Source organism: Triplophysa rosa, linkage group LG8, assembly GCF_024868665.1.
Source record: "Triplophysa rosa linkage group LG8, Trosa_1v2, whole genome shotgun sequence".
In the NCBI taxonomy this organism is placed as follows: domain Eukaryota; kingdom Metazoa; phylum Chordata; class Actinopteri; order Cypriniformes; family Nemacheilidae; genus Triplophysa; species Triplophysa rosa.
Window position 1 is genome coordinate 13074413 of NC_079897.1, and position 15377 is coordinate 13089789.

A 15377-nucleotide genomic window follows, 5' to 3' on the forward strand; every position below is an offset into this window, starting at 1 on the left:
AATGAATGTTAGCAATGATAGGGAAAGCTGAGAGAAGTGTCTATTCAATGTTTGGGGAGAAAAAGACAATTACAAATCTAAAACAAAAAGTCACCACACTGTCAAAGTGATTGATTTCATGGCCATGGCTGTTTTTTTTTGCTCATGCAAAATAACAATATCCCAGCCATGAAGAGAGGTCTGTCAGACAAAGCAAAATATGAAATTACCAATCCATGTACAAGGGATATTCTGCAAATAATTAGGCAGACTAAAAACAAAAAATTGAGACATGATTAAATAAGAAAAAACAGAAAAGCTTAAATTTGTTGGAATGCGATCCATAATTTATTTTCAAACAAGACCAGAAGTTATTCATTGTGCTCCATGACCTTTTTTGAACTTTTGCATTTGAATTGAGCAGCAATAAACTTTGACTGATGGCCACTGAAATGTCTGCTGCAGTATTTGTACAGCACACATTATTTCACCCATATGTTTTCAATATTGAGTTATTACAAAAAGCTTCTGACAGCTTTATGTAAACATCGCATAAAAATATGACGTGTTTGTCATGAACGTGGGTGGTGAGGACAAGGACAGAGGACCCAAGTGCAGACCGCGGGTAAGGGGTTAACAAGACAGACTTTAATTATAACTAAAAAATACAAAACAAAGACCCACGTGGGGGAACATAACAAAACATAGCAACAAGGACAGGGACTAACTAGACTAGAAATAATAACACTTGACATAACCACAATAAACTAAACTAACTACAGAACAGTAACTCACCCACATGACACAAACAGAACACAACAGAACAATGAACCAGCACGAGACAGAAGACACAAGGGCATAATAAAGGGGATAAATCAAGAGGGGACAGGTGCAGGACATGAACTAATTAACAAACAATAACGAGACGAAAGGGCGGAACAGAGACTCCAACATCGGCGAGTGGAAGACATGGGGACAAACACGTCACTTCCACATAAAACAAGGTTTCTATTTGGTTCTGATAGTCAAGAGAAAGCAGACAAGGTGGCAGAACCATAGAGAGCTCCTTAAGAGAGAAGTCTCATTGATGTATTCTCTAAGCAAAACACAGACTAGACAGACTGTGAAAAAAACATTATACAAACACGACCAAAACGGATACATTGGGGGAAAAAAAGTCCAAAAAAAGACATGGTGCTTGGCACGAAGGCCGCTTGGAACAGCACATGGTGCCGGCTGGAAGGCGGCTGGACATGTACATGTGCCGGCTTGGGAAGGTGCCGGCTGGACAGTAATGGCGTGCGGTGAAGCTGCGGCTTGGGATGGGACGGAAGAACATGGCGCCGGCTGGATGGCCGGACTGGACAGGGACATGGCGCGGGCTGGATGGCGGCTGGCAGCAAAACAAGGACAAACACCAAAACAGTCGTTCGACAGGCTTGGCTACCAGCTGGGAGGCCGGCAGAGATCTGCAGTGGGAACAGGACACCGGCGGCCTAAACCCTGAACAGGGAGATCCGACGACCTCAACCCTGGAAGGGAAGCCCGGCAGTCTCGATCTGGATCGGGGTTCGGCAGTCTCACCCCGGAAGGGAGTCCGGCGGTCGATCCTGACTGGAAGACCGGCGCCTACTCAAGGGAGTCCGGCGGATTCAACCCTGGAAGGGAGTCCGGCGGCATCGTCCCCTCCCGCTGAGATCCCTCTGTCTGCTGGGTCCGACGTTGGCTGGTTCATTCTGTCATGAACGTGGGTGGTGAGGACAAGGACAGAGGACCCAAGTGCAGACCGCGGGTAAGGGGTTAACAAGACAGACTTTAATTATAACTAAAAAATACAAAACAAAGACCCACGTGGGGGAACATAACAAAACATAGCAACAAGGACAGGGACTAACTAAACTAGAACAAGAGGTTCTATCATGGTTCTGCCACTAGGTCAAGAGAAGCAAGACAAGGTGGGGCAGAACCATGACAGTGTTTTAAAGAATTGATCAAATTTCAATGTAGAACGCAGTCCCTGAAACATGCATTGTTTAACTTGGAAACAATAAATGAAGAGTTTGGTTCCAAAATGAGATTTTTTTTTTTTTAATTATTAATTGTTTTATTGTGTTAGTTAGCTGTATTTTTTGAGTAATTAAGGCTTAAATCAAAACAAACCAACTGCAGTTTGATTGATATTAATTGAATGCACAATAAAAAAACATTTTTAAAAATTTAAAACGGAGTTAACTCATTTTGGAACCAAACTCTTCAAATATTGGTGCTTTTTTGACTTCATACAAAGCAATTCTTTGTGTCTGTTTAGTTCACAAATATTGCAATCAATTGAACAACAGTTGAACAGTTATTTACCATTTCATTATTTATTATTTTATTGTACTGTTGACATTTTTTTCACACATAGTGTCATATTATGGTTAAAGTTTAGTTAGTGATATGTCATTTTTGTACTTTTTACCCTGAGAAATTTTGTATGTTGTGCTAGTGCAGCTCATTTCCATATGAGAGAGAGAGAGAGAGAGAGAGAGAGAGAGAGAGAGAGAGAGAGAGGGAGAGAGAAAGCAAAAGTGTATTGAGTTTTAAACAAATGAATGATTGTATTTGTTAAGAAGATGAACTTGTAGTTTACAAAATAGTTTACAAGCACTCAAATTAATTTACATAAAACAGTTGGACTACATCTATCAACTCAAAAGAATGATTGTCACTCACAAGTCGAATGTATCACTAACTACAATCAAACTATTTTAAGAACAACAGAAAGGTCTTTCCGACAATTTAATTTTTTCCAACATTTTTTGTATGTCGAGCTGACCTAAACTCTCCAAATATAGAAATGGCATAATGACAGATCCCAAAATACTGAAGGAAATGGCAAGAAAGATAAAAGTACAGTAGTACTCATCAAAATTCATTGGTATATCATGTCCCATTGCGAAGATAACTGCTGGCGGCAGGTATGCAGTGAAAGTCATAACAAAGCTGCTAATGATGGTCCGTAGTGCTCTCTTCTTCTGTGGATGTACTTCGCTTTTTCCCGAGGGATCATTTTTTCTCAAGGCACGATAAACGCATACATCACAAAAACAAATGATAGGCAGAGCAATAAGCAGTGGTATCGCTGCAATGGTAGTTGTCAAAGCCCATTGATATACGCCTATAACAATTCCATAGCTGCTCATGAACAACCAGGTGATCACGGCAATCGCCTTCCTAATCATTGCTGCTCTCTTGCTGGTCCTGTACATGATAGGATGGACAACAGCAAAATAATACTCTCCACAGACACAAGCCATGAAGAGAGGTCTGCCGGACATGGTTATTGAATACATGAAATTACAAAAACATTCAAATTCGGTATTGTACCAAACTATGTAGTTCATAATGTTAATAGGAAGAATAGTTAGGAAACCAAGATCGATGACGGTCAGATTAAACACAAAAAAGTCATTAGTGGTGTTTTGGCGACGTCTTTGAAAGAGTTCCCGAAGCACCAGAATAGTGGCTGGGAAACCTAGCAGAAAGCATAATACAGAAAAAGCGGGCCATATCAAAAGAGTTGGAGGATGATCAATGCAAATCGTGAAATAATTCTTGGTGCCGTTAGAAGAGCTCTGAAATAACTGTAGATCTTCTATTGGCATGTTTAATATTTACTGTAGATGTCCAGAGCTGAATGAGAAAGAAAACATTACATTGAGATACACTGTGGGGGTACAGTATATTGTAAATACTTTAATAATCATTTTCAGGTACAGATCCTTGTTTAATTTTGTCTGACGTGCATAGACACTGCGCTCACATTTAATCTAAACTGCAGTTTCATTAATTCATATTTTAGTGTGACTGAATCATAAAAAAAGTAATATTAAAAATAAATTGATTATTGTGAGATTATATTCTTGTCTTACCTGAATATATGGTGATAGTCAATGGGGGGAACGAGTCTCAGGTGTATGAAGGGCTGACAGTTCGCACAGGTGTGCATCCAGCAATAGTTTATGTGATTTTATATCTGTTTTGAATATGGAGCTTATTTTCTCACTAGAAAAACAAACCATCCATACTCTTTCTGATGTCATATCACAAAAGGGTCTTTGTGACTCTGGCACTGAGAGATCAATGTTATTTAACACAGACAACTCGGTACAATTTGTGTTCCCTTTCTGTCGGTCTCTCGACGTTGTGTCGAACCGACAGATGGGGTTCGCTCTTGAGAACCTATCAACTTCTGACTAGTTTAGAAAAGGCGAATGAAATTTGCATGCCGGACTCCGCCCCCGGATATCCGGGTATAAAAGGGAGACGGCGTGCTGCATTCATTCACCTTTTGTTCTTCGGAGCATTCACACATGATCGACTTCGAGACTTCAAACTCTACGCCGAATTACTGCTGGAATCTTACGACGTGGTGCAGCGGACTGTCCCTTCCTGCAGCGACGTCCCCTGGGCGTCTCGGCAGTTCCAGAAGTGTTTGAGTTTTTTTATCTCTGAAAGAGCAAATTTCTCCAGCGTGGCATGTCTCGCTGTTCTCGTGGGTGCAACACACTCATCGAGGAGGGGGACGGACACGATGTCTGCTTCCAGCACGCTGGGGCAGCCCTTGTGGATACGTCCTGCCCACACTGCGGGCGGTTGACGATTCAGACGTTGCGTCACAGGTGGCTGTGTTCCCACGGGACTCAGTCACCACCTCATCTGCTTCCCGTTCCGTGACAGCAGTGGCCACGGCCCTGCCGTCCGCTACGGCGAGCAGCGAGGGTGATATGAGGATTACTGTGAGCGCTAATCCGTCAGCCACCGGCTCGCAGACCGTTCGCACCTCGTCTCGCTTGTCTGACCATTCCCCATGAGACGGTCCCACCGTCTTGTTCCTCAACCACGTATTCGGAAACGGTGCATGATGATGAGATGTCCCTTGCAGCATCGGAGGGTGCCTTCCCGGGCCGCCGGCATTGGGTTGCAGTGCACTGCACTGCCTCTCCCAATGCTCGCGGCTGGATACATGGTACCTCGGGTTTGAGCGCGGCTCCAAGCCACGCTCGCCCCCAGTGCCGTGTTTTCCCCGGAAGTGCATGAGGAACGTAGTAAGACCTGGAACGCCCCCTTTCGGCGCATGCACGTCAAACTAGTTCCATTGCCCTTTCTTCCCTCGATGGTGGGGCAGCTAGAGGATACGTTGATGTCCCCCAGGGGGGCTCGACCTAGACTCCCGTCCAAAGCATGTAGGTTTTTTCGGCATCTTTGGTGTCGAGAGCTTACTCTGCTGCGGGCCAAGCTGCCTCCTCTCTCCACGCTATAGCCATCCTGCAGGTCCATCAGGCCAAGGCGTCGAGAGAGCTCCATGAGGGTAAGACCGACCCAGCGCTTATGCAGGAACTCCGCGCCGTCACCGACCTCGCTCTACGGGTGACCAAGGTGACCGCACTTGTGGTCCAGGAGAGACACCTCTGGCTGAACCTTGCACACATGAGTGATGCTGAGAAAGTCCGCTTTCTCGACGCATCCATCTCGCAAGGGGGGGCTGTTCTCGACAGCAAAGAAGCAGACAGAGGCTATCAAGCATATCCTCCCCCGCCGCGATTCGGCCGCCCTCTGGCCGTCGAGATCTCGTGCACCGTCAGCCCTGGTCCTCTTCGACGCTCTCCGGCTCCGGTGCCCCCACTCAGGCGGCCCCCCGGAAGAAGACGTTGAAGAGGAGACCACCACCCCATCAGCAGCCGCGGCGGAAGCTGAAGCGGCCCTCATGGGAAGACCCCAGGGAGATCGAGAATACCATCGGGCCCGACCCCAGCCATTCCATCGCTGGTTGGTCTATCCGGGACGGTTCCTACCCCGTCCCAACAGCCCACGTCTATGAATTTTCTCTCTCTCTGGGTGTTTATCACAGCCGCTCTCACCCTCTACATGACGGTGTTCGGCAACTCGACGTTGCGTCACGGCGAGACCCAATGTCGAGGATAATCAGCAGCCCTCAGCACTCTCAATCGACGGTGCGTTGTGCTACATCATCGTCTGGGTGTTTATCACAGCCGTTCTCACCCTCTACACGATGGTGTTCGGCAACTCGACGTTGCGGCGAGACCCAATGTTCAGGATAATCAGCAGCCCTCAGCACTCTCAATCGACGGTGCGGTGTGCTACATCATCACCAGTTAGGTAAATCAGCAGAGCCGATCTCTGATCCGCACTGCCAGCCATCGAACCACCCCCCCGGGAGGTCGATGAAGCAGAACGTACCCCTAGCCTCCCTGTCTCGGTCCCTGGGAGCCTGACAAGAGCTTCCCAAACCATCACGGTGACTATGTAATATGATCCGTCTCGGCGATCCAACTCCCCAGACGCCCGCCCAAGTTTTGGGGCATCCTCTCAAACCTCAGTGAGAGGCAAGGATGCTCCCATGCTTCGGGCCGAGGTCGCCACCCCTCTGGAGAGGAAGAAGCGATCATGCTCGTCCCTCTAGCCGAGATGTTCAATGGGTTTTACAGCCCGTACTTCATCGTCCCTAAAAAAGCGGGGATTGCTAGATCTGCGTACCCTGAACAGGCACCTACACAAGCTGCCGTTCAGGATGCTCACGCAGAAGTGCATCCTGACGTCTATCAGATGTCAGGATTGGTTCGTGGCAATCGACCTGAAGGACGCTTACTTTCATGTCTCGATTCTCCCTCGTCATCGCCCGTTCCTACGGTTCGCTTTCGAGGGTCAGGCATATCAGTACAGAGTCCTCCCTTTCGGTCTGTCCCTGTCCCCACGAGTCTTCACGAAGATCGTGGAAGCCGCCCTCACTCCCCTCAGGGAGAGAGGTGTGCGGGTACTAAACTATCTCGAAGACTGATTCATCTTGACACACTTGCGAGATCTGTTATGTACACACAGGGACCTAGTGCTTCGGCACCTAGATTGATTGGGACCACAGGTCAACTGAGAAAAGAGCAAGCTCTCCCCTGTGCAGAGCTCTGTCTCCATTACAGCACGACTGACTACAGAGCGCGCTCAGTCAGTGTTGAACTGTCTGGAACATTTCAAGCAGTCAGCGGTGCCCCTGAAACAATTTCAGAGGCTCCTGGGCACATGGCATCCTCGGCGTGGGTGATACCCCTCGGGTTGATGCACATGAGACCGCTCCAACACTGGCTACAGAGTCGAGTTCCCTGGAGAGCATGGCAGGAGGCAGGAGGCGGATAGTGATTATGCCTCTCTGCCGACGCACCCTAACCCCTTGGTCTTCAATGACCTTTCTACGGATGGGTGTCCCTCTCAGGCAGGTCACAAGGCGCATCGTGGTGACGACAGAAGCCTCCCTGCAGGGTTGGGGTGCTGTGTGCAACGGGCACACAGTGTTGGGGCGATGGACGGGCCCCCGCCTGCGCGGGCATATCAACTGCCTAGAGTTGTTGGATGTGCTACCTGCACTGAAGAGGCTACAACCTCTCGTGCAGGACAAGCACGTGCTGGTCCGGTCGGACAGCACAACTGCAGTAGCGTATATCAACCGCCACAGCAGCTAACACGACTCGCCCGACGCCTCCTCCTGTGGAGTCCGCAGGTGATCAGCTCCCTGCGAGCCACACATGTCCCAGGCGACCTGAACCAGACAGCCAATGCGTTCTCTCGTCAATTGACGCATCGCGGAGAGTGGCGACTCCACCCCCACACAGTCCAGCTCATTTGGGTACAGTCCGGGCAGGCTCAGGTAGACCTGTTCGCCTCCCTGGACACCACCAATTGCCCGCTAGGGTACTCCCCATCCGATGCCCCCCTCGGCACGGATGCTCTAGCGCACAGCTGGCCGTGGGACAAGCGGAAGTACGCCTTCCCCCCAGTGAGCCTCATTGCACAGATCCGGTGCAAGGTCAGGGAAGAGGAGCATCAAGTGCTACTAGTTGCGCCATACTGGCCCAACCGGACTTGGTTCTCGAAGCTAATGCTCTTGACGACAGCTCCCCCCTGGCCGATTCCCCTGACGAAGGACCTGCTTTCCCAGGGGAAGGGCACATTATGGCATCCCAGGCCAGACCTCTGGAACCTCCATGTCTGGCTTCTGGACGGGACGAGGAGATCCTGAGTGGCCTACACCCTGCAGCGGTTAAGACCATCACTCAGGCTAGGGCCCTGGCCACTAGGCGGCTATATGCCTATAAGTGGTGCCTCTTCTCATCCTGGTGCTCTTCTCAAAGAGAAGACCCGCGAAGTTGCTCGATCGGGAACATGCTGTCCTTCCAGAGACTCGAGAGTAATCTCTCCCCTTCCACACTGAACGTGTATGTAGCCGCCATTGCCGCTCATCACGACCCAGTTGCTGGTAAATCTCTAGGACAGCACAACCTGATCATTCGGTTCCTAAAGGGCGCGAGAAGGCTACCGCCTCGTCCGCGCTCCGTACCCTCTTGCGACCTTGATGTGGTCCGGGCGAGGCCCCTCTTCGAGCCCCTCGGAGATGCCGCTCTTTCTCACCTCACGATGAAGACAGCTCTCCTGATGGCACTCAAGAGGGTAGGGGACCTGCAAGCATTCTCCGTGTCCACAGATTGCTTAGAACTCGGGTCCGGTGATTCTCACGCTATCCTGAGACCCCGGCCCGGCTACGTGCCCAAAGTTCCCACAACTCCCCCTAGACACCAGGTGGTGAACTTACAGGCGCTCCCCACCAGGGAGGAAGACCCAACACCATCTATGTTGTGTCCAGTACGCGCATTGCGCCTCTACTTGGACCGCACACAGAGCCTCAGCTCTAACTGGACCTAGTGCTACCGGACGTTGTAACCCCCCCAGCAGGGCGGTTCCATCTAATGTATCCTCATGATTGGTTCCCACCTTGGTAACCCATGACCTTCCCTAGGTGGACCTCCACCTCGCGGTAAACTACTTCAGTCCTCACATGTTTCCCATGAGTACTCCCCTAAACGGCGAGACCATGTTGGTATCTCCACTAAAGCTCCTCCCTATGGTAGGAAGTGGTCTCTGTAGTGCATCCCCCATTAGAGGAAGTAGCGCTTACCCAGTGGCCTTACGGTGCTGTGAGGGCCGAAGGCAGGGGCCTTCCCACCTTCAAAAGAAGCTCTGGGACCCTCTACCTATCCACTGGTAGGTTACAATTTCGCGGTAGCGCTCACAGCTGACACGCCCAGGCCAGTCACCGTCGCTTCGCTAGAGATTGTGACAGGGCAAAGCGTCGTAGCGTTTTTCATGGGAACGCCATCTTTCAGTTCGACACAACGTCGAGAGACTGACAGAAAGCGAACGTCTTGGTTACGGATGTAACCTCAGTTCCCTGATGGAGGGAACGAGACGTTGTGTCCCTTATGCCACAACGCGTGCTGCCTGCTGCAGCAGTCGTGAGAGGTCTCTCAGGCTTCTCAGAACAAAGGTGAATGAATGCAGCACGCCGTCTCCCTTTTATACCCGGATATCCGGGGGCAGAGTCCGGCATGCAAATTTAATTCGCCAATTTCATTGGCTTTTTCTAAACTAGTCAGAAGTTGATAGGTTCAGTTCACCAGTGCGTAGTGATTGGTCAAATACTGCAAGCATTTCACAGAAATGTAACGCCCCTTACCATATTCGGAACATCAGGTTCCAAAGCAATTGTACTGACAGGCGATACAATGAGATTTACAATTACGCCCACCTTTACTATGTGTAGATTTGGGCGGTCTTAGTCAAATCATGTTACGAAGTTACATAGATTCGCCGGGATGTGGTTACATGAGGCGTTTCAGGCAGGTCTGGTTGAGCATTCGCTTTTAGATAGAATGCATCTTTTGTTCCCACACTTTCATTCGTTCAATTTTACGTGTCTAATACATGCATGGGCAACTTATAACACACCAAAAACACAGAAAAACACGTACTTCCGCCATATGCCCCCTTTAAAACTGGCTGAATACCTCAAGCGTGTGGCAAAAATTTGATTGTCAGTTTATCCATCCACTCACTTGGAGATGCTTCGCGTAATAACAGTTTCAAAAACAGTACGCTAATAAAAGCAGTGTCAGATTAAATCATGAAGCAGCAGAGGCCAGACAGTGTGTGAAAGCCCAGAGCGTGCAACTCTCATGCCGAAACGATCGTCAGTTTGCCTCGCCAACCACTCGGAGTGGATTACCGTCGGACCGGTTATAATAAATAGCATAAACACAAGTAAATAAGTGCATAAAGAGTAAAACCTGCAGTAGTTTCGCCTTCAAACCTAGTTAGGAGAATGAAACCAACAGATCGACCAGAAAAACACTTTACAGAGGGATGTTTTTATGTTGTCTTATGCATTTACACTGTGACATGGCGGCTGCAGCACCACGGCTGTAATAATTGAAGCTACGCCTTCTTCTCTGTGTGTACATTTGGGCAGCAGCATGCATACATTACCACAAACTGGCATAGAATTGTGGGGGCATGATTGATAGAGGCATTTTAGTCAGATCTGGATCAGAATTCTCTTTTAGTTAGAGTAAAGGCTTGTCTCGACAACGTTTTATGCTTCGTGACTAAACAAAGGGAGCCAATGTGAGTGTGCACACCATCGCGTAAAACGGCAGGCCAGCATAAAAAAAAATGCCTCAGGCTCGTTTTTTGGGGGGGGTTTGATAGGCCGCGTTAAAAACTGGTTGACCAGTGGGATTGATGCTTTTGTACACGTGCCTGTAGCTGCTGTAGTTACAGTAAAATACGACTTGGTCTTGCCGAGCACAGATGAAGAGGAAGTAAGTAGACGAAAGATGCATCGAGGCGAGATGAATTCTTTTTCTGTGTGACAAGCGAGTGTCAGAAGCATACAGTTGCACAGCGCAACCTTGTGTACCGGGGTATTTCAGTTTTTCGGTAAACGTCATCTATGTCTGGGTTCAAATTTGCACGTTCACTTGGCTCATCGCCAGTGAAAATCGCTTGGGTATGGACGTTAAAAAAGTCTCGAAAACGCTGGCGATAAGCCCGCACGATTATCGTCCCGATGTGGACAAGCTTTAAAACATTTTGTACAATACTTTGAATTTTGTGACTTTGGACGTCTTATACATGCACAAACGGTTATATAACACACTAAATCAAAAGCAAAACATGAAATTGCATCTCTCACCCCTTTATCTCAAGTGGCTCTGTATAGACAAGTCAGCATTACACTGTATAAACAAAATGAAACCAACATAATAGGCCTACTCTTGTTTTCCAGCATTTGTTGCTCTTTCATAACCTTTACTCTGTTTGTTCTGTTTTCAGGTGTCTTTCTTCTTGTTCATCATCTTTGTGGTTTACACCATGCTTCCCTTCTCCATGAGGGATGCCATCATAGCCAGCATACTCACCGCCTCTTCTCATACAGTTGTCCTCAGTGTCTGTCTCTCCTCTGCGACCGACAATGTGGAGCCCCTGGTATGGCAGGTCAGTTTTTCTCCGGGTGTCTTGCTTTGCGTCTGCCAAGAGCTGTGAGATTCACCCTTTGCACCAAATGTTGACATGTGCCTTCTCTGCTGAGTAGGACCAATGCCAGTAGCTTTGTCGTTGTGTGTACGTGTGCACATCTGTGTGTGTTGAATAATAAAAGGAATACTTTTATTTTTGATGCATTGAGTTTATAAACTATGTTTGATGGCTTTGAATGTGAGGTATTTCACATCTAAAGGCTAATTCACACAAATGCCTAAAAACACCAACAAATTCTCATTGACATTGATCCAAAAAACACCAACAAATGTGTGAGGATTGTAAAATAGACAAATAACCCCTTTCTATAATGGTCCTCATGGAGTCGTTTCAATGTTCCATAAATCCAAGTTCATTTCTGTTTCCCCATCAGTTAATGTTGAAATTTCAGATTTACAAATTTGTAAGAAAGGTCAGAGGTGTCGCCTGTATCCATTTCGTTTCAATCTCTTCTTATTTCCCTTGTCATAAACTGCATTATACGTGATATCCCATTTCATTTTCCATTGGATTGCTTGTTTAGAAAACCCAGGAAGCTTACTAGCTCCCGTCCATACGCTCTGCATAGCAAACAAGCTAAAATGACCTTTCAGTAAAAGCCAATTTCTGTGAAGGACGTTCGGTAATTCCATGTATTTCAAATTGTGTTAAAGGTCAAACTTCCTATGAACAGTTACACAGAATGTATTTATAGCAAGGGACGTTTTTTTTATTTCCTTTTTTGCATTTACGATGTGACTGCTGAATACAGCATTTACTGCTTATTTCATCATTTCACACGCCTTCTCGATTTCTTTCTCACTCTTTCATGCTGTGTCTTTTGGTCGTGTGTAGAGAGAGTCTTGAAACACAAAAAGGTCCTGGGCACAGAACTGAGAGGCGTCCAGGGCCCATGTAGCTACAGTAGAAAAAATTCATTTAAGAAATAAGAAACTGCAACGTTAATATGCTTCCCTTGCAGCACCCGTGCATATGATGCTCTGTATAAGCCCGCTAGACTATGCAAAAATGTATAGAAATGAGTCTTGTATTACTATTTAGCACAGCTACATAAATGTATCAGTAGCCATGGACACACTTCAAAGCTAGGATTGACAAGCACATTTTAGCGCAGGAGTAAATCCGTCTTTCAAGTTATACAGTAATGAATACAGTATTCACTCTCGGAGCGTGTTTTGCTTGACTCTGATATCTATAATGATTTTTTGGTATATTGAGGTTGTAAACAAGAAACATTAATGAACCTTGAGAGCAGAGGCCCTCTGTTCCAAGTGTTTAAAGGTCCAGTATATGAAATCTAGCGGCATCTAGCGGTGAGGTTGTGAATTGCAACCAACAGATCACTCCCCCGCTCACAGAACTAAAATTTCGTCACGTTCTCGCGTCTTTGCCGAAGGAGATAACGTAATTACGAAGTTTACGCTAGTTTGTCCGTTTAGGGCTACTGTAGAAACAACATGACGAATGGCATGCAAGGCGACCCACGGTGTATGTAGATAGAAATAGCTTGAGGTAAAAAAAACATAACGCTTCATTCTACAAGGTCTTTATACACCTCTGAACCATCTTGGTTACGGATGTAACCTCAGTTCCCTGATGGAGGGAACGAGACGTTGTGTCGAACCGACAGATTGGGGTTCGTCTTGAGAACCTATCATCTTCTGAGTATTTTGAAAAGGCCAATGAAAATTGGCGAGTGAAATTTGAATGCCGGACTCCTCCCCGGATGTCCGGGTATAAGAGGGAAGCCGGCGTGCTCATTCATTCACCATTTGATCTGAGGAGCCTGAGAGCATCCCCCGACCGCTGCGGCTGGCGGCCAGTGTTGTGGCATAAAGGACACAACGTCTCGTTCCCTCCATCAGGGAACTGAGGTTACATCCGTAACCAAGACGTTCCCTTTCTGTCGGTCTCTCGACGTTGTGTCGAACCGACAGATTGGGGTTCCTATGGAAGACGCCACAGCGCTGAGCCGTGTCACAATCTCTAGCGGAGCGACATTGACTGGCCTGGGCGAGTCAGACGTAGGCGCTAATGCGAAATTGTGACCGTCCAGTGGAGAGGTAGGGGGTCCCAGAGCTTTTGTGAAAAGATGGGAAGCCCCTGCCACCGGCCGTCACGGGCGGAGGCCTAGTTCTCTAACCAGCGAGAAGCACCGTAAGGGCCACTGGGTAAGCATTATTCCCCCCTGGGGGAAAAACGCTGCAGAGACCACTACCTACCGTAGGGAGGAATTAGTGGAGACACCACATGGTCTCACCATCAGGGGAGAACTCATGGGAAGATGTGCGGACTGCAGGAGTTAACCGCAAGGTGGGAGTCCACCTAGGGAGGTCATGGGTTGCCAAGGTGGGAACCATTCATGAGGATACATCAGACGGAACAGCCCACGGAGGCTGTTACCTTTTCTGGAGCACTAGGTCCGGTTAGAGCTATGTGGGAGATAACTCAACTGTTCCCAGGCCTAAGGGGGCAGGGCTGCTCTGCCCAGCCTGCCCCGAGGAAGGGGCTAGTGATGGATAAAATGCCTGTTCTTTACCCAGTGGGGGAAAGAGGGGAGGCGTAATAGCCACAGATCCCCCTAGAGGAAGGGGAAAGGGCTTTCGCAGGCGTACGCCCTACCGGCTGCTGGTCCTACACATTGGCCTGCAGGACGCGGGCTGACACCGGCTCCGCGCATAGGTACTAGAACCTCACGGAGTTGTTGGGCATAACCCAACCTGCAGCTCTGCAGATGTCTGCTAGAGAGGCGCCCTGAGCCAGTGGCCATGAGGAGTGTGCCTCACTCCCAACGGGCAGGGGCGAATTGAGATCGGTATGCCATAACGACGGCATCCACGATCCAGTGCACCAGCCTCTGTTTGGAGACAGCCCTCCCCTTCTGCTGACCTCTGAAACAGACAAAGAGCTGCTCAGAGCTTCTGGGCTCTGCGTGCGGTCCAAGTAGAGGCGCAGTGCGCTTACTAGACACAACACGGATAGGTTGGGTCTTCCTCCCCAGTGGGGAGCGCCTGCAGGTTCACCACCTGGTCTCTCGGGAGAGTGTTGGGAACATTGGGCACGTAGCCGGGGCGGGGTCTCAAGATAACGTGAGAATCCCCAGGCCTGACTTCTAGGCAATCTGTGGACACGGAGGGTGCTTGCAGGTCCCCTACCCTCTTGGAGGTGAGCGCCATCAGGAGAGCCGTCTTTATTGAGAGTGAGAAAGAGCGGCAGCTACAAGAGGCTCGAAGGGGGTGGGGCCTCTTGAGGCCCGCCACCTAGGTCGCAAGAGGGTACGGAGCGCAGATAAGGTGGTCGCCTTCTCGCGCCCCTTAGGAACCTAATGACCAGGTCGTGCCATCCCAGAGGTTACCCAGCAACTGGGTCATGATGAACAGCCGTAGCGGCTACATACACTCCCAGTGTGGAGGGGGAGAGATTACTCCCCAGTCTCTCTTGAGGAAGGGACAGCCCGTTCCCGTTCGAGCAACTCCGCAGGACGAGAAGATGCGCCACTTATGGGTCGTATAGCCGCCCAGTGGCCAAGGCCCTAGCCTGAGTGACGTCCCAACCAGACCGGGGGTGGGCCACTCAGGATCTCCTCGTCCCATCCAGACATGGAGTCCAGGTTCTGCCTGGGATGCCGTAACGTGCCCCTTCCCCTGGGGAAGCAGGCTCTTCACCATGGGGAGGCCACCTTTCCTGGTTAGGCCAAAGGGGCGTAACTAGTACCACTTGATGCTCCTCTTCCCTGGCCTTGCACAGGACCTGTGCAATGAGGCTCACTGGGGGGGAAGGCGTACTTACGCTTGTCCCGCGGCTAGCTGTGCGCAAGGGCATCCGTGCCGAGGGGTACCTCGGTCAGGGAGTACCAAGCGGACAATGGGTGGAGTCCGGAGAGGCAAACAGGACCACGTGTGCCTGGTCGAACTGCTCCCAAATGAGCCGGACTGTGCGGGGATGGAGTCGCCACTCTCCGCGAGGCGTCAACT

The 15377-nt window shown here is 49.0% G+C and overlaps 1 protein-coding gene across 4 annotated transcripts in view; it reads left to right on the forward strand.

Moving 5' to 3' along the window:
- The window catches only part of adcy2a (adenylate cyclase 2a), a 157658-nt gene that overhangs the window by 60498 nt on the left and 81783 nt on the right, over window positions 1–15377 (forward strand). For 3 of the 4 annotated variants that reach the window (XM_057339805.1, XM_057339806.1, XM_057339803.1), the window contains exon 3: window positions 11200–11361. In XM_057339805.1, coding sequence (XP_057195788.1) covers window positions 11200–11361 — 162 coding nt within the window. The remainder of the gene's footprint in view (window positions 1–11199; window positions 11362–15377) is intronic. The other variant, XM_057339804.1, reaches the window with a different exon arrangement.